The following is a 27,717-nucleotide window of genomic DNA, read 5'->3' on the forward strand; positions in this document are numbered from 1 at the left end:
GCCTGTTTGGGAACGTGGCTTCAGCCAAAGGAAATGGACTTCACCAAAGTGTTTTACTGACTTGCTAGAGCTGAGCAGCCCCTGTTGTTCATCTTCTTTGCTTTGGTCAAAGGGGACAACAGCTCCTCAAAGCCCAGATCTCACTGGTCCCCAGCTCTGTCCTTCTGGGAAGCCACTGGGGAGGCCAGGGAGGAAGGGGAAGGTTATGGGACATACTGGAAAATCCCCTTTCATCCTCTGCAGGGATTTTCCAGCCTTGCCCAGTTCACTTGGCAGAATGGGAGCCAGCCTGGCCCAGTGGGTATAAATCACAAAACTCTTGTGCCTGATCAGCTGAGGTTTTCTCTCACCTGCTGACCCACCTTCATGGTGGGACTTCAGTTTCTTTAAACATTCATGCATCAGCTTTAACTATGACTGTGTACCGAGTAAAATTTGTTCCATTCCTTTATTTTGATTTTAGGTTGCTTTTCAAATTCCTTCCCCCTTCTGTGTTTCTCTGTGATTTTGACTGTTTCTATTTTCACTTTAAATAGGATGTTCACTTTCTGCTGATCTTTGCTGACATTTTTCCCTTTTGATTTGTAGTACTATTAATTCCCCTCTGTTCAACGTTTTGTCTACATTCAGAACATGTTTGTTTTTCTCTTGTGGCCTGTAATTACTTTCCCCCACCTACTCTTTAATTTTTCCAATTATATTCTCCACTGATGCTCCTTTAAGAGCAAGACAGACTGGGGGTAACCTCTTGAGGATATGAGGATATGACATTTTTGGCCAGAAAGTGCTTTCAGTCTCGGAAAAGAGCTTGAGTTGAGGATATTGATTGCACCTCTCTTTGGTGTAGGGGTAAATGACCTTTTTGGATGCAGTTAGATAATATGTAAGTCCTGTTTCATGCTTAGGGATGGTCCTGCATCACCACCTTCTAATGGGACTGGGGAGAGAGGCAAACAACCCTGCTGTGCACCTTAAAACAGAGACCTCCAGCTTTTGGGTTTGGAGAAGCCTCTGGCCATTTCAGGTGAGGGATAGGGGGATGCAGCCAAATACCGAAGTAACACAGGAAATCTGCCAGGAAGCAGAAAATCAGGTTCAGTTCTCCAGTGTCCCCATTTACCACAGTGGCCTCCACGCCGGTCTTTCAATCTTGCCTCTGGCCTGTTCATTTTCCTCTGTTTTTCTTTCAGCCTCAGTGTTGTGGAAATCCAGGTCCTTCCTACAGGCAGAAACAAGATCTACTTCATAGCTGGCACCCTGCACCGTTTTCGTAGGGAAACATTTCCCGGGGAGTGTTGTGCAGGGCTCAGCGCTGCGCTGAGCGCGTCTCCCCGCCGATGAATGCATTTCATTCTTCGCGGCCGCGTGTTTTCAGCGGCACTTTCACCGGGGACAGCCCCGCTCCGGGCCCGCTGCAAGCCCCGAGCCAGCTCCGCTTCCCGGCAGGCGCCGGGACCGGACCCTAAATCTGCGTCCCATCCAAACACGTTTTTTTTTGGGAAGGTTTCCTCCCCTCCCTCCAGCGCGGGGTGCGCACCCGCCTCCCGCGCCCTGCAGTGCGGCGCCGCGGCCGCGAGGGGGCGCCGCAGACCGCGGTGCGGCGCGCAGGGGCGCGCAAGGGCCGGGCGAGCCCGCGCAGGGGCGCGCAGGGCGCCGCGGGGGCGCGCAGGGCCGCGCAAGGGCCGCGCAAGGGCCGGGAGAGCCCCCGCGGCGGCGGAGGCACCGCTCGGCTGCTCCGCGCTCCGCCGCCGGCCCCGCGGGCGCGCAGCCGCTCCCCGCGGATCTCTCCGCAAGTGCGGCTCGAGCAGCGCTCCCGAGGGGCGGCGGGGGCTCCGCGGGTGCTCCCCAGCCTCTAAAGTCGTTTAGAGGCAGCAGCGCGGGGCGCAGACAGGGAGGCTTTGTGCAGGCGTGTGCGTGGATAACAGCGCAAAGCAGGAAAAAAATAAAGAAAAGGGGGAGAGAAAAGGAAAAAAAAAAAAAAAAAAGTGGTCAGAGTAGGTTTGTTAAGGAATCCGGTAAGTTATAGGAAGCAAAATTAAATGTCTGGTGCTTACACGACGGCATGTTTTACAAGGGAGAAGGAAACTGTGCAGAAAATGCATGGGCTTTTATTGTTGGATTTCATTGCCTGTATTGTGGTGGATGCTTTATGCTACGGAGAGCAAGTTTAATTGAACCAGATCGCTGATTTCATATAGTAGGGGGCATGGGGTGGGTTTTTTTTGTTTTGTTTTCGGAGTTAACTGTTTCGGGGACTAGAGGCAGGCAGGGCTGAGCTCTACAGCTCCGGATTTCAAGCCAGCAAATAAAAACACATTACATAAAAACAAACACCGAACCCAGTTATCAAAGCCTCAATCTCTCGCTATTATTTTTCCCTTGTATTTGGTGCCTTTTTTTTCTTTTTTTTTTTTTTAATCACATGTGTCGTTCCCAGCCTTTCCCAGGACTGCAGAGCAAAGTGGACAGCTTCCATGTGACCACCTAGTACAGGAGGCATTTTCTGCTGGGAAACTTTGCAGTGGCTTTCTCCTTTCCTTTCCTTCTGAGAGCTCAGAAGAGAAAATGTGCAATCTTCCCAGTGATTAAAGTCTACGTATTTGTCTTCAGACTTATCGGGTTTATCCAAACTTTTGTGTGTGTGTGTGTATCCCCCCGCCCCCCCCTCCTGTGCATTTGTAAAGTAGCCCCATCTAGCAATGATAAATATCCCTGTTGATCACTTGATTGATTACCTCTCGGAAAGGTCACGCGGGCTTGCAGTAATTTCCTTTTGCCTAAGGCTCCCTTTTCACTTTTACTCCCGCACGACAGCTCCAAGTATACAGGATCTTTATTTTTGATTTTAACCCCTAAATAGCTCCTCGAAAACAATGCGTTGGTGAAAAGAAGGAGGGAAATCAGCCGGCGGCTCCGCGCTGCCCCAGCCCTGCCGCGCTCTCCCGGGGCGGGTTCGGGGAGGCAGAGCCTCCCTCCCCTGCTCTCCTGTGGACTGAGAATTCGGATTTAAACAACCAGACAAGCTATTAATTTACCCATGCTACCCAGGGTCCTGAACCCAATTAATTTCTAATAATTACAGCCCAAGGGGGCTGGAGAGATCCCTCTGCCTCTTTCTAGCCTTGCCACTTCGCGGCACCGAGGTCAGCGTATAATAATAAAGTGTATATTTTGAAAGTGATCAGCAGAACAGTGAGTTATTGCAATGAATGAAAATTGTTTCCATTTTGGCTAATTGAGCCCGTGGCTGAAAGCTGGAGTTCGGAGACTAAATAAAGAGGACTGTTTTATTTCGACGTGGGCTGGAAATCCCTGCATAGCTTTTCGGTCACCCAGCAAGAAGCTTAATTTCTTAACAGCAAACCTGAAATCAAGCGTTGGGTAAACAGTATTAATAATTGCATTACAATGATTAAATTAATCTTACTGGTAGCTAGGAGAATATAGATTGAGATTGAATAACACGATGTAAAGTTCACTGCACAAAGACAATAGCACAACAAATACCTCGATAAAGAATTCCAACTTTTCTCCAAGTAGACTGCAGGGCTTGTTCAATTATAATGTAAGGAAGAGAAAATTTCCTGTTACGGGGAATGCACTGAAACCTGTGTATGAGGGGGTGCCTTTGGTCTCCCAGACTGTATTAGAAATAGATTTAATTCCACCCCTCCCTCCGGAAAAACATATCCCCAAATTTAAATCTCTGTTTCTGCCCGTGGATCTGCTGAAAGCGACCCCGCATCCCGGCCGCCAGTCGCTTCCCACCCGGGAGGGAGCGGAGGCTGCCGGCGCGGAGGAGTTTCCCGCACGAACGAAACGGAATTCCCGGGGGGATGCCCGGGACCTTTCGGGGAAGGGGGCGAACCTGGCGGGGCCGGGCGGGCAATGCCGGGGCCACCGGGCGGGCGGCCGGGGGTGGCCGGGGGTGGCCCGGGACGGCGGCCGGAGCCCCGGGCGGGCGGCGCGGCACCTGCCGGGCTCCCGGGGCCGCTGGGACGGCGGGCAGGTGGCGGTGACAGGCGGGCACGGCCGGGGTCAGGGCTGCCCGCCCGGGAAACCCGCATCTGTGCTCCCGGCCCCGCACGGGGCTCGGCCGTCCGCATGCGAGCGGGTGCCCGGGCACGGGGAAGGATGCGCATCTCTGCCCGGGCGGCTTTGCCGGGGTCTCCGCTGAACCCGGGGTCGCGGGAGGCGGGGGGAGTTTTGTAAAAAGTTCACGGGTGTGTTCATTTCTCCCGAATGACCCGGCGCCGCAGGTCGAAGGGGGTGTGTGGGGTGATCTGGGGACACCTCGGTGCAGCCCCACAAGGAAAGGCGCTGTTTGCGAGCGAGGTCGGGGGTCGGGCAGTGCCAGGACTCCCAGAGCAGCCCCGACCCCCGGCCCGGCCCCGTGTGTCCCCTGCGCAGCCTGTGGCCGCTCCCTGGCTGTCCCGGCCCTGCCTCCGCCGGGACAGAGTGGCCCAGCTCCTCCCGGGACAGCCCGGACAGGGCACCCCGAGGGGTGCAGGGGCTCAGGGGAGGCCGAGCCCCGCACAGCTCCCTGCCCTCCTGTCCCTCCCACTCGGGGGGCGTTAGGCGCGCCCCTGCCCGGCTGCTGGGGGGGATATGGAGTGGGCAGAGAGCAGCTGCGTGTCCCTAAAAAAAAAAAAAAAAAATCCAAGTTACAGATTAAAAAGAACGATTGGCATCAAGGACGGCTCCACAGAGCGGGTTCAAGTGCTTGCGCCCGTCTGCCGGGCGTTTGGGGCAGCAGCTTGGGATCCGCGGTGCCCCCGCCCCACGCGCGGGGTTGTCACCGGTGGGGTGCGGAGGGCCCGGGCGGGGGGGCCGGGCCGGGCGGGGGTGGGGGGAGTTCCACGGGCGGTCCCGATCCGCAGCACCGGCAGCCGGGGGGTGAGGGGTGGGATTGAAGGGGGAAGGGGCGATGGTGAGGATTTTATTAAAACAAAAAGTTGAGCAGCCTGTATGTACTGGCGCAGCCCCGAGTCTGAAAGATTGTAATTTTCTTTTATGGTGTCTGGCAGGATTTGCAACAGATATTAATGGGAACATAAATAGCGCATGGAAGGTATTGAACAAAACTGTTTAATGCAAGGAGGTTGTACCAGGGGAAAATCTATACGTAGTTTGGATTGATTCATACCTCGGACACAGCCATCCCCTAAAGGAGTTCCCAATTTCTGCACGCTCCCTCTTTGATTGGCAAACCCTGTAATTAAAACAGATTAGAGCGGTCGGTGTTACTGTTTTTAAAACGCTTTTTTTCTGCCCTACTGGTGGTGGCTGAGCCGAGTTCAAGGTGGCGAAAAAGTGTGCGCGCCGGGAAAGTGTACGATTTCATGGTACGCATACATAATAAAACATGTAATCAAATTATATCTCTCTGCCTATATATGCGGAAAGATCTACGGTAATTGCTGCCGGGTGAGAATAAACTATTTAAACGTTGCAAAGACTCCAGAACAGTATTATTAGCCCATTAAAAAAAAAAAAAAAAAAAAAAAAGGCAGAAAAAGAAAGGTGTCACTTCTCCCCCCCAGCCCTCGCCCCGCGGGAGCGCAGGTCTCCCCCGCTGTAACCCCTCCCGGGGGCGCAGGCGGCGGAGCGGCTGCCCCGCGGCCGCGGTGGCGCAGCCCGGCGGCGGCTGCGCGCCTCGTTCCGGCCCGTCCCGGCCCCGGTGCCGGCTGTCAGGGTCCCCACCGGCGGTGATGGATCGCTGCAAACTTTTTTTTGGCGGCGCTGAAATGTTGAAGAGCGGGGGGGAGCCGCCCGTGCGCATGTGCGAAGGTGTCCAAACTGACAATGCTGGAGAGATAGCGAGCCGGGATTGAGAGAAAGGGAGAGTGTGTGTGCGGGAGAGGGAGAGGAGAGAGGGAGAGGGGGAGCGAAAAAGGAGGAAAAGCTCCGGGAGGAAAAAAAAAAAAAGAGCCCCCCCCCACCCCAAGCCCACGCCAGCATCGGCCGCGGGACTGGCAGCATGCGATCCAAGGGCAGGGCGAGGAAGCTGGCCGCAAGTAGGTGCAATACCCCTTTCTCTTGGCTTTTCACCCTCCCTCTCTGCCATGTTGCATAGACATGTCTGGTGCGGCGCGGAGCTCGCAGGCAACCTGCAGCATCCCCTCCTAGCCGCCCGGCCCGGCTCGGCTCGGCCCGGCCCGGCCCGGCTCGGCGGGCGGCGGCGGGGACCGGGGCGGGGGGTGCGGCGGCGGGAGCCGGGCCGGGGGCTGCGGGCGGCCGGCGGGAGGTGGGGAAGGAGTTGAGGAAAAGTTCAGTGGAGAGCGCTGGAAGTTGCTGCCGCCGCCGGGGGCTGGAGTGGGGGGGAGGTCGGGGAAGGGGGGGTGCGAGAGGCTCCGGGCCCTATAGTGGGCGCTGTGGGCTGTCGCAGGGCCGGGGGCCGCGGGGGGGGCGGCGAGAGCGGGTGCGCGGAGGTGCAGCGGCGGCTCCGCGGGGGAGGCGGCGAGCCCCGGGCGCAGGTAGCCGGCGCGGAGCTACCGGGGATCCCCCGGGCCCTGCCCCGCTCGCCCGCGGGCTTGTGCCAAAAAGCGGCTCCCAGCACCGAACCGGACCGCGCGTGGGGCGTGCGGGGCAGCGCGGGGCGGGCGGGGCCGTGGAGAAGCCCCGCGTGGCCGGGATGCCCCGCGCGGTTCGGCGGGGGACAGCGGGGCCGCCGGGCAGCGAGGAGCGCTTCCCAGCCCGCTGGAGTCACCCGCTAAAAGTTGATGTAAATGTTGTAATTTCAGGCGATTTTCCAGCACTTTTTTATACAGTTTGGCCGCCCGAAGGTCTGTGTTCCGCGAGGCGAGGGCTCGGCCGTCCACACGCAAAGCCCGACTTGCTTAATTATTTGTCTTACGCTCACCCCATCTGTTTCTCCTTTATGATAGGGATCTCTGCTTTTAACTGCTGCAGTATTGGGGCTCTTTTTAAAATTATTATTATTTTTTTTTGTCTAAGAAGAGGGACTCAACAACAAAACTTCGCCAGCTTTCGCGTCCTATTTTTAAAGCAACTGATGTCTTTATTTTCTCTGACACATCTGGGCAAGTTTCATTTGATATCCATGGCGATGGCAACTCACATTCCCGAGTGAAAAAAAAAAATGGGCAGGGGAAAAAAAGTCAGATGAAATGTTGCATAAGTTGCGTGACGTAAAAAGCAGATGCATATTTACTCTTTATTTGTGAAGGGGGAAAAAATAGAAAAGCGGGGAAAAGGGGAAGTGAAAGGTGTCTCTGGATCATCATCAGCTTTTCTGTGAACCTGAACAACAGCAGCAACCTGCGTTTGATTAGGTGATCTTAAAGTGGATAATCCAGCGCCCTCAATTTGAAAACAAATATATTGTTAAATCTCAAGGTTGCCATCCCTGCTTTGGAGCTAATTATGTGAAAAAAAATCTCCCATCCCCGACAAAATCCGTCAGGTTTCCTCGCCTCTCCCTTGCTTTACTCGCTGCGCAGCGATGCAGGGCTCCTGCTGCTGCTCCTGCTCCGGCTCCGGCTCCGCGGGCGAGATCCGATCGACTGCAAACTTTGCGCGTCTTGGCTTTCGCAGCAGCAGCAGCAACAGCAGCAGCAGCAGCAGCAGCAGCACTTTCCCCTCCTAGACAGATGTGTTGCATTAAATAATCCTTCGGTTACAATCGACTCATAAAGGAAATCATATTTAAAAAGCCGGGATTTATTTCTTTTTTGTGTTCCGAAAAACTGCTTCTTTCCCCCCCGAAGAGCGTCTCAGTTTCATGGCAAGTGGAAGGAGGGTTGGAGGCGACCCCTTTAATTTAATCGTTCGAGAAAAAAAGGTTTTAGCTTTTCAGTTCTTTCTGTCTGAGTTAGGAATACAAAATATTTTGTAGCCTTCACCCTTTTACGTGGAAAAAGGTACAGATCGGGTTAAACCGCACTTCTTGTATTATTTCACTTTTACTGCTTTAAGCGTGAAACAAAAAATCGTCCCGATTTCGAGACTGTCGCCAATACCCAGGCAAGCTTTTCCCTCTTAATTAAGGGAGAATACCTGAAGGGTATTTTCTTCACCTCAGTGTAAAATTGCTAAAAAAGAATTTTGAGCCTTTACCCCCCCTTAAAAAAATAGAAAAATAATTCCGAAGAAACAAAAAGAGCCACGCGGGGAATAGCCAGTGAATTTTTTGAATGCCCAGCTGTAAAAATAAGGGAAAACACACGCTGGAGTCGGTCTGCCCGCCACGCTGTCGGGAGCGGGGCGGTGAGGATCGGGGTGCGGGGAGCGGTGCGGGGTGCGGGCTGCGGGCCCGGGGGGTGCGGGCCCGGCCGCCCTCAACCGCGCTGCACCTGCGCGGGCATCCCCGCTCCGCAAGACGCCAGGACAGGCCCCGGCCCCGGGGCAGCTGCTTTTCCACTCGGGTGGGTTTGTGCCCGCCTGGTGAAACCGTATCCCCGAATAACCCCCGCCCCAGCACGGGCCGCCGCAGCCCTGCAGCCGGCCCGGGGTAGCCCCAGCCACCCAGTAGCCTCATAAAGAGACAGAAGGTGATCAGATTAGGGGAACACACGTGAATAAGGAGGCACTTGTTACTTTTACACTTTATCACCACTTTTTTACAGGCAATTTAGTGCAGTCAAGGTAGATCCAGATCCCTCTAACCATCTGAGATAGTAAAATAGCACTTTCCTAAGTTTCAGCAGGTTTTCCTGCGCCTGTAATTTGCCTCAGTCTAGTACTTAAAAGGCTTGATTGAAAAACAGAGCCGGCAAGTTTATTTGCCTGTTTAAGACTGTCCGGGAATTTGTTTTCGAGCAGGGAGATGTTTGCCGTGGCCCGCCTGCCGGCCCTCTCGGCGAGTCTGTTTATTTGCCATCGCTTTACCATCGCCTTCTCCTCCGGGCCCCTGCACCGCCGCGGGCACCGGGTGCCGATGCCCCGGGCCCGGCGCGGGGGCGGCAGCGCGGGAGGCCGGCGGTCCCTCGGTCCCTCGGTCCCTTGTTCCTCTGTTCCTCTGTCCCTCGCACCCCGCCCCGCCCGGCCCGGCCCGGCCCGGCCCCGCCGCCGCTGCTGCCGCCGGCCGGCACCGCCCCGGCACCGGGCTCGGCCCGGTTCGGCACCGCCCGGCCCGACCCGGCCCGGCGGCATCCCCGGCCCGGCGCTGTCCCCGGGCAGCTCCTGCGCGGCGGGCGCGGGCACGGGGGGCTACGGGGACGGGCCAGACAACCCCATTATATGCCGGGCACATTTTCACCAGGAGCTTCATTAACCCTTTTCAGGGCGGAGAGCGCGCGTGTGGCTTTCGCTCCCTCTTTCTGCCCTTCCTTCACTCTCTCCGCTTCTTCTCTCTCTTACTTTTTTTCTTTTCTTTTCTTTTCTTTTCTTTTCTTTTCTTTTCTTTTCTTTTCTTTTCTTTTCTTTTCTTTTCTTTTCTTTTCTTTTCTTTTCTTTTCTTTTCTTTTCTTTTCTTTTCTTTTCTTTTCTTTTCTTTTCTCTTCTCTTCTCTTCTCTTCTCTTCTCTTCTCTTCTCTTCTCTTCTCTTCTCTTCTCTTCTCTTCTCTTCTCTTCTCTTCTCTTCTCTTCTCTTCTCTTCTCTTCTCTTCTCTTCTCTTCTCTTCTCTTCTCTTCTCTTCTCTTCTCTTCTCTTCTCTTCTCTTCTCTTCTCTTCTCTTCTCTTCTCTTCTCTTCTCTTCTCTTTTTTCTCTTTTCCTCCTCCCTTTTATCCCTCTTCCCCTTTCCTCCCTCTCCCCACTTTCTCTCCTTCTCTCCTACTCAGGGCCAACAGCCACCCCCGAATCCGGGACCAGCTATGTGGTGCCGTGGTAGGCGATGCAGCCCGGGGCTGAGCCCAGGGCTGAGCTCTGCGGTGCCTCCTGGCTGCTCCCCGGCCACACCGGGCCGGCCGCGGTGCCGGGCAGAGAAAGGACACAAAGGAAAAGGACGGTCGGAAAGGCGAGCTCGTTATTAATACAGCCCTGCTTGTAAATGAAAAATGTAACCCTTGTTAATTAACGCTGTTTACATGGGGTACAAGAAACTTAAGAAATGTTTCTACAAAAGGGAAGGAACTGTTTACAAAACTCTTTCAAAAGTGTGACATATTGCTGCAGTTCCAGCACTAAAAAGCCAAACACACTTACACGCCTTTGAAGTTGGCTGGCTGAGGCAACATTATTTGACTCGGATTCAGATATTGCTTGTGGGTATAACTAATGGCTTTTACCTAGTTAGTGGGCTGGGAGGGGCGAGGGCCTGGGCGCCGTGGCCATTGGGTCCCTCTGGAGAGCTGGAGCTGGCTCCCCGCCAGCTCTGTACAATGTCAACATTGAATATTTGAATTCCCAGACTCTATTTAACAACTTTCTAAATAAATAAACTCATTGTGTGTCTGTGTTTAAAATTATTTCACCTCTTTCATGAAAGCTACAGCATCTCATTACACCGGCCTCTCGGGCTGCTTTTCCCCCTTTTCTTTCCAAACAAACACAAACAGAGCTGAGTACTTTTGGGTTTTTTTTTGTTTTTCACTGTCTCCTATCTCTCCCTCTCTCCCCTTCTCACTTTCTGTCTGTCTTCTCACAAAGCACGATTGGCAGCTGCTCGGACATCCCACGACGTCCTTAGTGGGACAGCTCTGTGCACCCTGTTATCTAATCATAATTAAAACCAAAGCCAGGTTCACCAAGTCAGTTAAATATTAATCATTTCTAAAAGGAGGCCCAAGTGAGTGCCATTGCTGCAGCAGTGCCCTGTACATACTCAATCATTTTGGCTGCTGTACCCTAGGCGGGCTCCAGGGACAGCTTTCATTGTTGTTTGCCATAAATGGCTATTAGTGTTCATATTCACCTATTCACCTACTTATTTAAGTGTGGATGTGGCTGTGCTTGTGGAGATGTGTGCATACATGTGTGTTCAGAACATATTTCTGGTTATGCTGTGGAGATATATTTATCTATGTGTATAATACCTGTGTCTGTGTGTGCAGGTCAATCCATTTGATACTTGTAATTTTGATTAATATATGTACAGTGTATAGTTTAGAGAGAATTGTGGTATGCACAGGTTCCTGGGGTGCTTGTAGTCCTGACACCAATATCTGTACACCCACAAAGGCTCTGAAACATTCTGGATTAATGTAGGGAACACCGTGTTGATGTGCAGCAGCCTGGGTGTTGTTCCCTGGGATGCTTCCCAAGTGCACTAATTGTGTCCTTCCGTGGCGGGAGTATCCGCTGTAAAATCTTTATTGTCTTCCCATGGAAGTAAAGGTGGCTGGACAGAGAAGGTATTTCTGCCTGTCCTGGGGAGCACAGCTCCCTGATAAAGCTCTCTTCTTTCTTCTCTGAAGAAGAAAGTGGGATGAATTTTCTGCCAGGACAGGTATGTGGTGGAAGAAAGAAAGCGTTGGTGGTTGCTCCAGACCAAGGTAGATGAGGAAAGGGCAGTGGGGAAGCAGATGGAGTTTTATAAATCTCAGCTAATGAAACCTTGTCCACAGAATTGCCTTGCTTTGCAGTAAACCACTTTTTAAACATATGTACTTTGGAAGGGCTTGTTCAGACACTTAGGTTTCCAACTAAGAATTCATAATATTTGTTTATTTAAAATTTAACTAGGTTTGCTGTCATTTTTGGAGCAAGTCGGTGTTCTTTTGCTGTAATTTAATACAATCAGTTTTACATCATTTCAGTTTAGTTATGCTTATGAAGAGCAGAAAGAGGTTTAATCCCACATGGTTTTCAAACTAGCAGATGCAAGTGTCATGTTATTCAGTAGACAGAGGTAGAACTGGACAAATGCAGATTAGAAATGCAGTTCATATTTTAAGTAGTGAAAGTATTTAACCAGTAAAACTATTTACTGAGAGCTGGGTGGGTTTTACCACCAGTGGAATTCCTTTGTCTTAATTAAGGTTGGCTGTTTTTCTAAAAAGATATGAGCTAATCCAAACAGGAATTAATTTAGGGAATTCCTGTAGCCTGTGTTATACAGGGGGAGCAGACCAGACCACTCTTCCTGGTTTTATAATCTATGCACCCAGTTAAAGCAGTGCAGTTTCATATGGAGGCATAAGCTCAAGGCTGGGATCACAGAATGCACTTAAAAATGAAATGGTCATTAAAAAACCCAGGTTCAGCTCCGACCACGCAGAACCAACGTCTGGCTCGAAGTGTTTTCCGTCCTTAGCACTGCTTACCTGGATCACAGGCACCCTAAAGAGTGCCCTGTCCCTGGGTCTGGGGGCAAAGGCTTGGGTTTTTCAAAGTTGGGAAGGAGGAGTAGGGTGTAGGAGCTGAGGTTTGGATACAGAGAACAGGGTCTGAGGTCAGTGGTTTGATCACTGCTCTGTGATGGATTTCCAGTGGGTTCCTGCTGTGTTTCTGTGCAACAGGTTACTGCTGCAGTTCTTAACAGCCAGACAAGACCAGTATAGATCATGACATAGACTGGTAAGCATCAGGAAGCACCTCCAGGACCCCTTTGCTGCAGGAGCTGCTGGAGGGAGGTGTTTACTGGCAGAGAAAGAGCCAGGCAGGGAACGGGATGGAGAAGCTAAGGAGAAGTGGATGTTGCAGTCCCCAGGACTCTGCCCCTTTGCATTGCCATTTTAAATAAAAAAATCAAAATTCTCAGAGTATAAAGGAGTCCTGCCTGATCACTCATTGACTTTATGTTCCCTCCCTTTTGTTTGCATTTCAAGGCTATGCCGAGGCATTGCCTTCTCCAGTGCTGCTGGAAGAAAGGGCAGCTACGGATACGTGTGGGAGGAGGGAAGCTAGCCTGCAATGAATATTGTATTTGGTGCTAAATATGTAACAAAGAGAAAGAAATGTAAGTTAATCCAGCCATAAGAGTCGGGAAGTGAAATACAATTCGTTTTATTTCAGGGTTTAATGCTGTGTCTGTTTCAGTGAAGCATTATCTTTTAAACTGGGATATACGCAACGACATAACCCCCACTACCTTGAGGGAATGTCAGAGTTTGATCTCAGAATAAAGGAAATTCAGAGTTAAGGCTGAAATGTACCACATGGCCTCCAAGTCCCAGGAACAACAGGAGGCAAGGAAGTAGCTAAAGCTATGGGCTGCACTTTAAAATGAGTCCAGCAACTACCAAGCCGCAAGCGCTCGTTGCAGATCCACAGCATGGATTGAGCTGGGATTTGTATTGACTAGACAGAGATCTGTGACGATCTCAAGTCTTTTTGGAAATCTTGACTGATCTGTGATGAGCATGAGAGTTTTATGGTGGAAGGATTACGGTTCTGGGCTTAATTTATGCAACAGAAGCACTCTTGTCTCCTTTGACACCAATAGCTTTTGTTTAGAAAATCTTATACTGGAGCAAAATTTTGGTTCAGAAAAGAAATATACCCAAGTTACAGCTTTATTTCTTTTCTGAAGAATTGCTTATATGTCTGAATGGGTGCACTACATTTTAGCCCTGTTTAAACTCCAAACTAAATTTAAATTGCCTGTAAAATAATCCTCAGAATGGAAACTGCCACACAATCGTAGCCCTTGCTCCCTGACCCAAACCCATATTCCATTGCAAAGCAGTGTGCTGCTCTGTTCCGTGATTACAGTAAGTTAGAAACCAGAAGAGCAAGACTTCTATGAATAGGTTATTTTTGGCAATTGCATCACCAATTATGTATAAAATTTCAAAAAATATGAGTTCTGCCAGTTTGATCTCTGAGAGGGATACAGAAAATGAAAGCTTTGAGACTGCTGTAACATCATACTATTTTGTCTATTAGATATCATTAGATTACCAGAATACTGAGACCTTCATATCAACCAGCCTAACAAAAATTTCCCAGGTGGTTTAAATTAAAAAATTAGCCATAAATATATTTTGTATAATGTAATTTATTATGGATGTTTATTGTGTGCAGTGGGAAAATGTTTGGTTTCGGATGATCTTACCATATAATATGTGCCCTACTGCAACTGTTTATACTGAGATAGCCTGGAAAAGCCCCAGTCTAATTCCGAGACCAGCCAGGCTACATGCTCTGAAAGCCACAGGAAGGCAGAGCCCTTCCCCTGGAAAGTCAAAGGGGCAACAGCATCATGTGTGGGACACGTGCAACGTAAAACTGGGCAGTGAGGAAAGAGCTGAGTGGCAGAGAAAGCTGGAGGATGGCTCTGGGCAGTGCTGTTTATTAGGGAAAATGGGACAGAAATGATACCAGCTTGCAGCAGGTCCTGTTATACTGGGATGGGAGGCCCACCTGTGTCTGAGGGATACTTTTTTCCCACATCCCATGTTTTATCAGGCCTCCTTTTGTTTCATCTGCGTGTGGTGAGCAGGGTTCTGTACTGATGCCCACCCATGACTCCAGATTTGCCCTTCTGCAGCAGAGAGAGGGGACTAACCCAGTCTTAGGGACCCAGGGGTCCCTGTGAAGGACACACCCACCCTCTGCTGGGATGCTGCAGCACGGAGCTGATGGCTTCAGGAAAAAGATCTCCCGCCTCCTCTCCTGTTCTTTTGCATAAAGTCCACATGCTCGAAGGGGTGAAATCATTCCTCAGCTTAAAAAAAACAAACCCTCAAAAACTTCCCCCCCTGCCCCAAGCTCCTTCACACATGTATTAACACCAAACTGGCAAAGCCAATGGAAAAGGATTTTGCGTTTTGGCAGCAGAGCTGGCTCAGAGCTCACTGTGGGCCTTATCCCAAACCCACTGGAGCTGAAGGAGCTTGTACCGACTTCAACGGGCCTTGGACTGGGTCTGTCTGGGAGGAATCTGCTTCCCTTCATCCTTGGGGGCGGGGGGTTATCAGCAGCTTTTGCTCTGCGGTGAGCCCCAACATGTGATGCTGTAACAGATACCTGGATTTACATCAGTCTAAGTGAATTAGGTTGGCCCTATAATCTGGCCTCATTTAAGAGTCATTTCAGCCATTAGGATGAAATATGAACGCTGCTGATGGGGGGACTGTGGTGACTCTGAATCCCCGTTTCCCACTGTGCCCCATCTCTCCCATGGGCTGAGGACCTCTGAGGGCTGTGGTGGGCACTTGGGGCATGTGGGAGGGGGCTAGCACCCCTGGTTCTCCATTCCAAGGACTGTGGTTCTCCAGACAGCCTGAATTTGTACTTTCTGAACAAATAGCTCTGCTGCTGAAAGTACCTGGTTCCTCCAGTAAGTGCCCCATTTATTGCCTCCCGATTTCATCTCAGACAAACAGAAGGTATGTGAGAGACAAGCACTGACTGCTGGAAAAAAATCACCCCAAACATGTCTAGAGCACAGCTTGAGTCACTGGTGGTGCCTATATTTTTGATTTAAAAACCATTTAACATTTCCAACATTTGACAGAAATGATTAACCTTCCCCTCTTGAAAACTCTTTGTGATTTGAACTTACCATGGCACGTTTTATTTACTTGCACCTTGGTGAGGAATTAAGCAATGCTTTTGGTGAGTTTTAATCTCTCCCATTCTCTTTGTGGCTCTGTATAAAGGAAAAAAAAGGAAATATGTTGTTTGAAATAATTTTGAAGTGATGTCTATTTTACTTTTTTTAGTCTCTTGATGTATTTTTGGCTACAGGGACTGGCATGGAGCATTGGTCTAAGAATATACAACACTGAAAAGCAAAGAGATATCAGCTGTATCTGAGCTAACTGCACTGCTTTATACTTTTGCTGTTTCACTGTTACTGTGCCATGATAATGATGATTTACAGCAAAAAATGAAGACTTCTTAATTGTAAAATATAAACAGCATGAGATATTTGTCCTGATTCTTTCAGTTCATATAGAAAGCAGGATTTCAGTAGTCACTGGCTGCCTGTGAAAATGCTATTAAGCAGCTGTGCTCTGCCTGAATAATTACTGTCCAGGAGTTTGTGCTTCCCAATAAAGCCAAGGTAACTGAGAAATGAAGAAATTATGCGCTAGTCACCCAGATGATGCAGATCAGAGAGATCTGAGTGAATAAACCTGTGCAGTGTCTTAATTGCAGTGTCTTAATATCAGTACAGTATCTTTAATATCAGTGACCAGCCTCACAATGAGTGAAAAGGTGAAATTATCTGTATTGTACCAATGCCCTGAGTGAAAACTGAGCTGAGACTGAGCCATAAGGGGTGGTACAGAGTCAGAACCAGGATGGGATGCACCAAACCTTCCCAGCTGGGGCTTCTACCAAGCACCAAGCTGAAGGATCAGTCATGGACCAAACACAGAAGATTTATTTCCAACCTGCCATTATTATTTATTATGACTTGAATTAAAACAGCGACCACAGAATGCAGCCAGGACTGGATGCCTGTTGTGCTGAGCTCTGTGCAAACACGGGCAGCCCGCACAGAGCTTGGGCCCTGAGAAATGCAGATTAAACTTGGGGCCTGCTGCCCTACACGTGCAATTACAGCATCATTGGAGGCAGTAATAAAATCCTGAGGAGAAATGGATGCTTTAAGGAAAATCCACGGAGTCAGGACTCCATGGCTTGCACATGGGTGAACGTGCTTCAGCTTTAATCACATCAGCCCTTTCCCCCTAACAGCAAATGGCCCCCCTGGCTCTGTTTTAGCCGACCCTATTATTTTTGGCTGTGTCCACCTTCTTGGGTGACCAAGCTGCATTAAGCTATGAGTATCCTTGCAGCATCACCTGCTTGCTTTCAAAGAAAACAGCTCTGAGATTCGCAGGGAAGGAAGAAGGCAACGCCGACGGGTAATCCAGCCCTATAAAATCCCTGGATTGTGGTTCCAGCCCGCTCTCCACGCGGGCGCTGCGAGAGGGACCTGAGCAGTGTGGCTGGCAAGAGCCAGCAACCAAGAAGTCCCTCAAGCCTATAAGGTTTATTAAGGTTCTTTTTAAGTCCCTGCCAATAAAAAGGGTCCACACAACCTCTGAGTGAGGCTCCATAAGCTCAGTTTTATGTTCGGATAATTTGGAGCCAAACCATCACGGAGTTCACATAGCAAAATACCCCACGGAGCATCGCAAACTGCGAGGAAAATATATCGAGGAAAGAGAGGACTGATAATTTTATGGTTTTCCTTGAAGTTAAGCAGTAAAATGGGCTTTATTTAGCAATTTCCGGGCTTCTGATTGCAATTTTGTTACCAGCGTAATGGTTTTAGATATAACGTTTTGTAAATAGGGAGAAATGTTAGAAGCCAAGGTCCTACAGTGTTTGGGTTTGCCATGGGAAGCAGTACCATACAGTCCAGATTCCCAAAATCAATCAGACCTGGACTGGCTTCTGGATCAGACCACTGGGCAGGACATGGCAACAGCACTCAGCTCTGCTGTGGAAAGCTGTAGGTTGAGGCCAGCATGGCTGGATAGCCCTTGGAATGGATAATCCTTGAAAGAAACAGGAATAGTTTGACCCAGGTCCAGGGATGAGCAACATACATTTATTTTTGGAGAGTGAAGCATTTCTGGTTTGAAATACATTTAAGAGACCTGGTTTTTACAGGTGAGGTGACCACCACAATCTCCAGGCTCATTTTCTAAACCAGGCTATTAAAATCACTTGTCCCTCAGCCTTTTGGCTGTGTGCAAACCTAGGTCCAGAATTCACAAGACAAACCTCCACTATGTTTGCTCCTCACACAATAACTGTTTCACACTTGGCATGGCTCATCTTTTAAAAACCTTTTTTTACAATGTAATAATTCACACCCACTTCTCTTTGGGAAGTCATTTTAGAGGGGAAATTAAACATGGCTGGGCATTTAAGGAAGTACTGCTCATACATGCAACAGCTCCAAATGCTGAGGGAAGTGGTCATCAATATGGGAGAAGATGCCATCTTGACCTTGGTGGTTTGTTTGTTAGACACTAAATCACAGACATTTCTTCTTCCAGTTCTAACTGGTCTGAGGACTCAGATATAACCTTAAAACCCCTTTCTGGGGTTTTGAACAGAATTTAGACCTCATCAGGGCTCAGTACTATTTATATAGCATGAATGAGACAAGAGAATGCAGAGACCACCATGGGAAATGAAAAAAGGTGAAGAAACTGGAGGAAAAAAAAAGGAATATTAATTCCAATGACCGTATTTCCTTTTCATATGCTGCACTTCCTGGTGCCACAGAGCGGAGAGAAAAAGAAAACATCTGATGTCTTTTTACCCACTTTACAACAGCCAGTAACCATCAAACTCATCCTGCCAACCTTCCTAGAAAGAAGGGCTGTCTCACACTGTCAGCAGCAAAGGCAGAACTGGAAATAAGGTGGAAGTGACCAGAGAGTAGGCAGGGATGGTGAGGGGAAGAGGTCTGGGAGATGGGATGTGTCTGATGGATTGCTGTCAGACCTCCAAGCAGAAGGAGGCAAACAAATCAGCTCTGCTGGCACCTTTCTGCACAGGAATAATTCAGGACATCTGTTTTAAGAGATGATTGGTGCTTTTCAAATACTAAATAGGCCCTGAATATGCTGTTCTCCTGCTTTCCTCTCCTTCCCCAGTGCTATACCAGTTATATATAAATACATAAAAATATATTTATGCATGATCTCAGCCATCTAATATGGCTAAATCACCTCAGTGCATCTTGACCTCCAGCTCAGTCTCCCGTTTCAGAGCCTCAGTGTAAATTAAGGTGCTGGGCTTACTCTTCAGGTCCACATATTCCCTCTGTGCTCCTGCTGCAGAAATAGCTGTGCTCTGTGGGTCGGTGAGGATCCAGCTGAAGCCTGCGAGGGCTGGAGGGAGCAGTGTTGCTTTAGGCTCTCTGCCTGAGGAGTGACATATCAGAAGTAATAAGTCTGAGCCTGAGCTGATGTCTAACAGCATCGGAGAGCGGGCTGGAAGGCTGAACTCCTGCAAAAATGAAAGCAAGGAATTTAACAGCAGTAAAAAAGAGGTTAAGGAAAGAACAAAAAAGGAAAGGAAATAAAAGTGATATGAATAGCTAGAAAAACAGCTAGGTCCAAATATTAACCTCTACTGCAGGTTTTGACACTGGACTGAGTTAATAGAAGTACATGGCTGATACACATTAAGTTGGAAGAAGGTACTTAATTTCAGAAATTATCTGGATCAACTTAACGTGAAAATGTCTTAGCAAAAGGTATTTTATGTGTGTCCAAATCTGCCAATAGCTTGAAGACATATTCTGCAGGAGGCTAGCAGGAGAAAGTATGTTTTACTGGTGGGGTTTTCAGCCAAACTCTCTTGTTCTTGGAGCTTCTTATCCCTTTTTTCTCCAAGATACCTTTTCCTAGACCATCAGAGAAGCGGGAGCAGACAGACCTTTTCCCCAGCCTGTAGCTTCTGTCAGCTGCAGGAGCCCCACAGACAGCACTGGCTAGAGGGGTTTTTTCCTCTTAGAATGTTGAAGAAGCAGTCCCAGAGCACAGGAGCTAAACTGGTGTAAAACTGGTGTGACAGTAGAGCCTGCTTTGGCAGGGGGATGGACTCAGTGCTGGCTGTTCCTCCTGGGATCCATCCAGAGGCGGAGAAAGCGATACAGGGCAATCTTCACTCTGTCAAGGTATTTAGTCTCTAACACTTAGAAGTGGAAAATAGTTTCAGTTCTCTAAAATAAGGATTTTTTCTCTCCTTTTTGTACTCCAGTGTGTCCTTGGGGTTTGCATTCTTCCAGAGGTATCATTTATTTCACAGCAAAGAATCATGGTGAGACAGCCTGGGCTTTAATTTCTGGGAATATCTTTATGGGCTTGTTTTTGTGGCTATATAACAATATTATGTTATCTATCCATCTCTCATTCCACTTCCTGATATACAGAATTATCAGGACTACACATCAGTCACTCTTGTGTTTTGTAGCCCTCGGTGCTATATCAGTTTTTAGGATATTTCTCCAGTATTAGAGCTATGCTGGTCTTGGTGATTATTAAAAAAATATATAATATCTTTAAAAAACTCTGTCGAGATGTGCAACACCATCTGAGGAAAAGTAAATTTTAAACTAGAGTTATGTCATTACTGGCTTCCTGAATGTTTGAGCGAAGAAAGGCAGTTAACTAAGGTACAATTTTCTGCAAGAAAAAAAAAAGTAAAAAGCAATATAGAAGAGCAGGACATCTGGTTTTGTAATTATGTACTAACAAACAGGGACTGTGCCCTGCCAATGTTGTCCTCTACAGCCTTTCAAGTACCCAGGCTGTCCAGCTGATTTCATTCTGTGATTGCATCAGGATTCTCAGATTTTCAGAAGCTCACAGGTGTGTTCACTGTGTCAGATGGCCTGAGAGGGGATGAGACACAGGACTGGTGGGAGATACAGGAGTGAAGGTCACTCAGTACAAAGAGAAAAGAAAGATTTTGAGGGTGATTCTACGTCTCCTGAGCTTCATCTCCATGCAGCTGTGCAGGGACCTGCTCAGCTGTGCCAGGTGAAATTGGGCTCTCTATTTTACACTTGTTTGCAAGTTAATTAAGGAACAGCAAAGCTGGCTCTGTGCTGGACAGAAGGCAGGTTTCTCTCTTTCAAATATTTTGCTGTTTGTCCTGTAGGACACCATGGAATGTATTTTTCACCCTGCTCCAGGTGAAGCTGTGTGTGGAGTCATGATCTCAGGTACTGCTCACTCAGTGGTGGGTTTGGGCCAGGGGGTGATTTTGGGCTTTGGCAAAGTGTGCTGCTGCTTTTTTTGTTGCCTGCATTCAAAAACTGAGGGTATTTCCATCTCCTGGGTGTAAGTACATGCTATAACAGGAGTCTCAAGGTGTCACCCTAGACCTGGTGTCAACCAAATGTTATTTCTCCTGTATTTTGGGCAGAGGCTACAAGAAATGGTTTGATGTTTCCTTGAGAAATACCTGCTTTTCTTCTTTTTTTTTTTTTTTTCTGCAAAGTTTGCACTTGTTTAGCATTGTGTCTACTGGCACTGATTTTTTTTTTTTTCCCCAGTGTTGGTTACAAAATCCCAAAGCAATAGGAGGAAGAGGTTTTTTTCCTCCCCTGTGTGATTTCAGATCATGTTGGAGATTAGCTCGGGGGAACGATAAAGCACTCTGTTCCCAGTACAGTCTCCCCATCCACAGCTAAAATGTTATGGGAATAGATGTTGGATGCCACATCTAGTTTCACTTTGTGTTGCAGCCTTTAGTGCACTTCTGCTGTGTCTCCTTCCAGGCCTGTGATTCTGCCATGTTCTTTGTACTTTCCTTGATGTATAGAAATATTTATAAAAAAGGGAAAAATTAATTAATTTCTGGCTGCAGGTTCAGATGACCATCAGGCAGCAGCAGAATCTGGTGGGTTTCTTTAGTTCCCTGCTGCCCTGGTCAGTCGTGTGTGAGAGTGGAGATGGTTTTAAGGGTGCTCAGGGCCTGCCTTTCTCTTGAACATTCACAGTGTGCTGTGAGAGCTTTGCCTGTTGTGTTTGCAGTGATGGAGGTGATTGAATAGCACCACCTCACTCTGGTTTTGGTTAATAAGCAAGAAAAGGTGTGCTAATCCTATAAGAGCATCTGATAAAACCAGCAGAGCTGTCCCACTGAGGCTTTGCTGACCACAGCAAGGGTGAGGTGGGTGTTGGAGGCTGTTGCTGATGAGGAGCATTCTCTGGAGAGGGTAGGAATTGCTGAAAGGGCTCTCCAGCTTCTTGTGCTGCCCTCAGTGCTGGGCTGGGGGGATTTCCCGTGTTTTTGCTAGTGTTTCCCACATTTATGGGAACCACAAGCTTCCCAAAGCCAGCAGCCACCTCTGCTCTGAGCAATACCAGAAGCAGGAACCTGTTGATCCGTGCAGAGTGGGAGGTGATAACCTCTGCTCCTGATGCTTTGAAGATTTTTCTTTTTCCATGTAGAAAGGGCCTTGCATGTCTGATGCCCCAGGTGAAAAATCTGGTGATGCTGGAGGCTGGTGGGTGCACGTGGGTGAAAAAGCGTGTTGGCGTGTGCTCCAGCACCTCTTAGCTGGGGTACCCATAGCTGGGGGTTCAGTGTGTGACACCTGATTGCTGGACCTGTGAAGTCTCTGACAAACCTGTCAGTTAATTTCCCACCAGACTGAGGCATCGTTTGCCATTTAAAAATTGTAAATCTGTGTTTATCCAGCGTTAACAGACGTAACATAAATGAGTTCCTGTGCTGTCTGCTGGTCCACTAATGGCACTTGTTTGTAAGTGCTTTATGTTAACAGCTATTTGATGGTGCCCATTAGTTTTTCCTAGGTTAATGTTATATAATAAAGTGAGCGCTGGCCAAAAGCAATAGTAATACGATAAACAAAAAATCCAGATTCTGGGTGAGAAATGTAATGGAGCGAGGGCTGAATTCTGGTGGGAGTTTGGTTTAATCTAAAGGTTAAAAAATGTTATAATTTGGGTTTAAGTAAATTGGCTTTTTAGTCCCAGAGGTCTTGCTCTTGTACTTCTTGTGCCTCCAAAGCTCCCACTAATGCCGATGGGAGTCTTGGGCGCACAAGAAATGCGGGTTCAGGTACTAAAGTTACAGATTGGCTTGGACCAAAACCCCTAATCCAAATACCTCCGGCTTTTGAAAGCATTTGCCAATTGGATTTGAATCTGGACACAAACATTGTGGCTTGAGCTCATCTGAGCTCACTTACATCTGTGTAAATCTGTAGTATGGCCCTGATCCAGCAAAGCACGTAAATATGTGCTTAATTTGACTTCAAGGGGACTATTGTGCGCTTAAAGCTAAGCATGTGTTTAAGTGCTTTGCTGGACTCAAGTCCAAATACATGGGAGTCAATGAAATGACACCAAGTAGTGCAGTATAAGTGAGATCTGAAATGAACCAAAATGTTTGCATTTCTACCTGGAAATGAACACCCTGTTCACATCCTACATATCCTGCATGCACTTTATATTTTCATCCATCTGCACATAATGTATTCTTTACAGTAACCTGTCCATTCAGTACAGTAAAAAAAGAAATATACTTTGAATTTTCCTGCTCTATTACTCATATTTCATGAATTGTGTTCTTATGCCAAGTGTCTGTTTATATATATTTATACATGTTGTTTCTTTATTGATATTGGCAAGATACAAGAAGAAAAGAAATATTTTACAGTTAAAAACTTGTAAACAGTTTTATCCCTCATTTAAAACCCTTTTTTAAAGAGTTTACCTGATGCGGTCAAATTACGTTAACTTGTTTTTGGTTTTGCCAGTCTGACCAATATGAAAAGTATTTGTTAAACATATAGGTTTGTTTTTAGCTGAATACACATTTTAAACATGTTTGCAATTAACTGACACGTGAACATGCCCTTACACTCAACTACTAAATGCCACTTTTGTACTTTAAATCCCACTTTTAGTGATTGCCACGCTACATAAAGCTGTCAATGAATATTTTCACATGAATACATTAATACTATTAAAAGATCATGTTTAGCTTGTCGACTGCTGCAGCTCATTGCAAAGAGAACACAAAAGGGTTAATTGAGCCCAGCCCTGCAAAGGTGGCAGAGGCGTAGACTAGAACTGGGAATTAAACCCAAAACAAATACAACAAGAAATAGCCCTCGTGCCTTGGTATGACAACCACAATGCAGACATAAAGAAGTGTAAGCTGCAAATGTCTGCAGGTTATTAATGAGGTAATAGAAGCAAAATTAGGTATCAGCAGGGTTTGGCTCTGTTTGAATAAAACTGAGATCTTTTATCTCAGAATATGCTAGGAAAGACTCATAAGCTGTGATTTGGTGGTCTAGGCTGTGCCCTTCTTGGTTATGGAAGTTGACTCACGCCATTTAAACTCACCAGTGTTTTCCACTCAGGGCAAACAGATGTGGGATCAGATGCAGGGAACGGCTGGCGGGGAAAAGGGAAAAGGTTTGCATGGCAGTTCATGAGGAAAAACGCTTTTGTGTGCTTACTTTTGAATCAAAAGGATATTTTGCACTTTGGCTTTGTGTGTCTGGAGAGAGGATACTATTTTCTTGCAAAGCCAGTGTGGGGGAAGTACATAATGGCAGTGCTAAAACCCCTCCGTGTCCAGCTGACCACTGCCCCGGCTGAGACTGGTTCCCTGCTGATTTCAGCAGCTTCCCTCAGGATTTACTTCAGCCTGGATGAGGGCAAAGTATAGCCACACACTCCTGGTCAAGTTTCAGTGTTTGTGCCCTTTAAGAGTAAACTTTCCTCCAAAACAATGGAAAAATACTCTTTTCCTGACTCTTGGAGAAGTTGACAGCCAGAGATGCAGCTGATACACTGTGTGGAGTGATCTGCTCTGCCCCAATCCCTCCTCAGCCCCACTGTCACTGAAGTAAGTGGCAAAACTCCCGTTAACTTTAATGATGCAGAATCGAGCCTAAATGGATAAGGTTTGTCTTTAAGAAAAATCACTGAGGGATTCAATTACATCACAAATGTATTCAGCGGTTGTGAAGTGATTCTGGTGTACGTACAGCCAAACCCTGAATTCCTTCTCAAGTAAGTGTCTGGGTGAGGATTGATTACAAACCCTGCTCTAAGTTACACCCCTACAACTCCCCCGGAGCTGATGGCATTCCTCCCTGTTTCCCTCGCATGGACAGTGCAGAGGCTGAGCTGTACAGAGCCTGCCACATCCTGCTTCTGCTCCCCTTGGTCGGGGGCTGGGAGGGATGGAGCCTGTCCCTGTGGCTCTGCGAAGCTCTTTGTGACCTGGAGCGGCACCTGCGGGGTGGTGGAGGCTTCACCAAGGGCGGTTTTGGCCCCTCAGCCTTTGAAGAGCTCTGGCATGATGTAATCCCAACCCTGTAAGCTGCTGTGGGACCCCGGGGTTGAGAGATGCCCTATAAATCTCCGTCGCTGGGTTTTGTTACCTGCCCGCTCTGTTACGTGACTAATGGCTTCAGGTAAAGAATGGGCAGTGGAGAAACAGGTAATTAACAAAAACATCCTTCTGTGTTTTCTGCTCAGCTTCCGTGACTGGCGTTTTCAAAAGCTGGGCAGATATGATTTGTAGCCTCCCTCTTTCACCAAGGCAAAGGCAGGGCTGGTTTGAAACCTGGCAATCCCTGAATGCTTCCCCAGTTTCCTGCCGTTGCATTTGATGCAGCCAGGGCTGTTTTGCCAGAAAGTCGCTGCTATCTGCCTTGATGTGACGTTTTCATGCTGCAGTTAGATTGTTAGTTTTTTTTTTTTTTTTTTTTTCTGGAGTGTGGGTTGCTTTGGGAGTGGCCTAGTGCAAGTGCATTAGCAAACTATAAAATATTGTTGCATCCAGCTGCCCTGTCAATAGGTCAAGCTATTCGTCCGATCCAGACAGGGTGTCTAGTTCTCCTGGCAGCATCCCTTGCTTTGGCATGGGAAAACCTGTTTTGTTTAACACTAGGGAAACAATATGTATAAATAGTAATGCTTGAACCTAAACACTCCTGTTGTCTTTATGCATGGGGTACTGGTTATTTTATGACAGATTTCTTTTTTTCCCCCTCCCCTCCAAAGGACTCGAGTCCCAGCCTGCAGAATAGCTGTCGTTGAGTGGAAGCATTCCTGCTATTTTCCCCTCAATTCAGAGGAAGCAATGCACTTGTTGTGTTACCTTGGTGAATCGAAAGTGGTTTTCACTTCCCTTAATTAAGCCTGCTTTGGCGCTGGTCCCTCCAAGATGGAGAGCACAGCGCACTCAGGAGCGCTGCCACTGATTTGAATTCCTAAATTCCTCTCCTTGCAAACTTCAAAGGCAAGTATATTGCTCTGTCTAAGAGGCACCAATTATGTAAACCCTGGGCTATTCAGAATGTTCCATAATTATTTATTTTCAGCGAAAGAGGTTTTAACCCAAACTAGACAGAAAACTGGCATTTCTCCAGGTATTAGATTCTATTGAAAAAGGTATTAAACAATGGGCAGGGTAACATGGTAGATTAGTGTCCCTTCGTCTTCCTGACCTGGGCATGTGTCAGAGCTGTACTGAGCTGACCAAAATTACTTTGATTTGATGGCCATTAAAGGTCAGGAGCAGAATGGGATCAGATGCCTCGGTTGAGGCTGAAGTACACAACATTATATATTGATAGTAATTAAGTTGTTTCATTTAATAAGCACCATCAGATTTAAAGGTATTGTTGCAGTATCGGGTCTAGGAGAAGGAGAGAGGCGGCCAGGATATGGGCTGGGAGAGAGAGAGAGAGAGAGAGAGAAAGGGTTCTGGAATGAGTGAAATGTGTCCCTGGAGTAATTTTTTATTTTATAAACTGAATGCAAACCTGATGGAGAACTATGGAAATGAGCAGTCATGCTGGATACATACACACACTCTCTCAATATTCCTGTACTGTGGGTAATGAAAAGTGCCTTCAGGGATGGGGTGGCCTTACCATTCATCAGTGCCATAGCCTTAAGTGGGTAATAACTAAGAGCTCCCATATCTAGTGTGTATATAAATTCTAGCTCCTCAGTATATTTGCTGCAGACTGTATTTAATTTATACAATTCCTTAGCTTTAAAGCTGTCAATTGATAACATTCAATCTGTGGGCCTGACTGATAAAAGGGAAGGGAAGAAGTACTCTCTAGTGACTAGAGCAGGGGAAAGGTGTGGGGGCCAAAGATGCAAGTGGTGCTTCTTCTAGGCTTTGCTCCAAGGCTGAGTGACACCCCCTGCCCTCCCTCCCCAGTTATTTTTTTTCTTTACCCCCTTGGGACACAAGCTGGTCCCTCAGCTTGACAGGTGTTGGATGTATCTAGAGCTAGCAGGCAACCATCTGCCATGAGGATGAAGGTATCTCTCTCATCTCCTACACGAGAATGTGCCTCTGACCCTTGTGAGTTTGGGAGATGTTGGCAATGGTGGCTTCTCTGCCATCTGTATTCCAGAGATGCCTGCAAGGTTAATCACTGTGTTTGGGAGGGTTGTTGATAGAACTGACTGGCTTTTGGAAGGAGCAAAGTAGGAGAGAAGTCCCCAGCACAGCAAAATAAAAGGAGACTGATAACTGAGGGCTCAGTAGGAATTAACTGTCCTGTGGATGCACAGGTAGATGTTGAACTTGGGCAGTGTGTGCTCATGCAAGAGTTGACTCTGCCCTCAGACATGGCAGAGAAGGGGGATGTGAGCCTCCATGACTGAGTGATGTGTCAGTCATTTGAACACTAGAAAGAGAGCCAAGCTCTCATACTTCAATAAATTTGGAAAATTGAAGGGAAAATGGCCAGGCAGTTTGGAATTCAGCTTGTGAACCCAATATTGCACATTTTTCACTGCACGAAACAAACTGTTATTAACAGGGCGCTTTGTTCTTGACCCATAATTCAAATGCCCCTGTGTCAGGAAGGGACTGGTCCAGAGCTTGGCTCAGTCTTCCTTCATTGTAAGATGTACTGGTTCCTCCTGACCCCAAGCTGCTGCTGGGCTGCAGAGGCTTCCCAGCACCTGGCTGTCCCACAGGTGGCCTTTCTTTTGGCACAGTGACAACTCGTGCACGGGTGGCTGTGGTTACTGCTGAGACTCAGAGCTGGTGAGACTCACAGAGGTGAAACTCTGCAGACACTGGTGATTCCCACTGGCCATCTTGGTGCTGGACCTGGTATGAGGCACAGCAAGGCTTTGCATCCCAGTTTGGGCTCTCTGGTCTGGAGGCAGTGAAATCACATGGTGCTGCTGGGGGGTTTGGCCGAGGCTTTGGCCAGAGATGTCCATTGGGATCCATCACAGGGGAGGGTGCACCAGAGCAAGTGCTGGTCAAGGCAGATCTTCAGGAGAGCTGGCATCTGTTTTCCTGGTATAGGGCTACACATCTTGTTGATAGAGGGACCAGGAGGTTATCCTGACTTTCAGGGTAATTTCTTCCACTATATGGGACTTTGAGAAATGTCATGCCTTGCATA

At 48.0% G+C, this 27,717-nt stretch overlaps 1 protein-coding gene across 3 annotated transcripts in view; it reads left to right on the plus strand.

Annotated features, from left to right (window-relative positions):
• The first annotated feature begins 5,798 nt into the window (after nucleotides 1-5,798).
• Nucleotides 5,799-27,717, plus strand: part of MECOM (MDS1 and EVI1 complex locus) — a 328,050-nt gene continuing 306,131 nt past the window's right edge. For 2 of the 3 annotated variants that reach the window (XM_069024924.1, XM_069024925.1), the window contains exon 1: nucleotides 20,389-20,496. In XM_069024924.1, coding sequence (XP_068881025.1) covers nucleotides 20,439-20,496 — 58 coding nt within the window. In that variant the 5' untranslated portion in view covers nucleotides 20,389-20,438. Of the gene's footprint in view, nucleotides 6,018-20,388; nucleotides 20,497-27,717 lie in introns of those variants that run through there. The other variant, XM_069024923.1, reaches the window with a different exon arrangement.

This window comes from Aphelocoma coerulescens, chromosome 9 (genome assembly GCF_041296385.1).
Source record: "Aphelocoma coerulescens isolate FSJ_1873_10779 chromosome 9, UR_Acoe_1.0, whole genome shotgun sequence".
Taxonomy (NCBI): domain Eukaryota; kingdom Metazoa; phylum Chordata; class Aves; order Passeriformes; family Corvidae; genus Aphelocoma; species Aphelocoma coerulescens.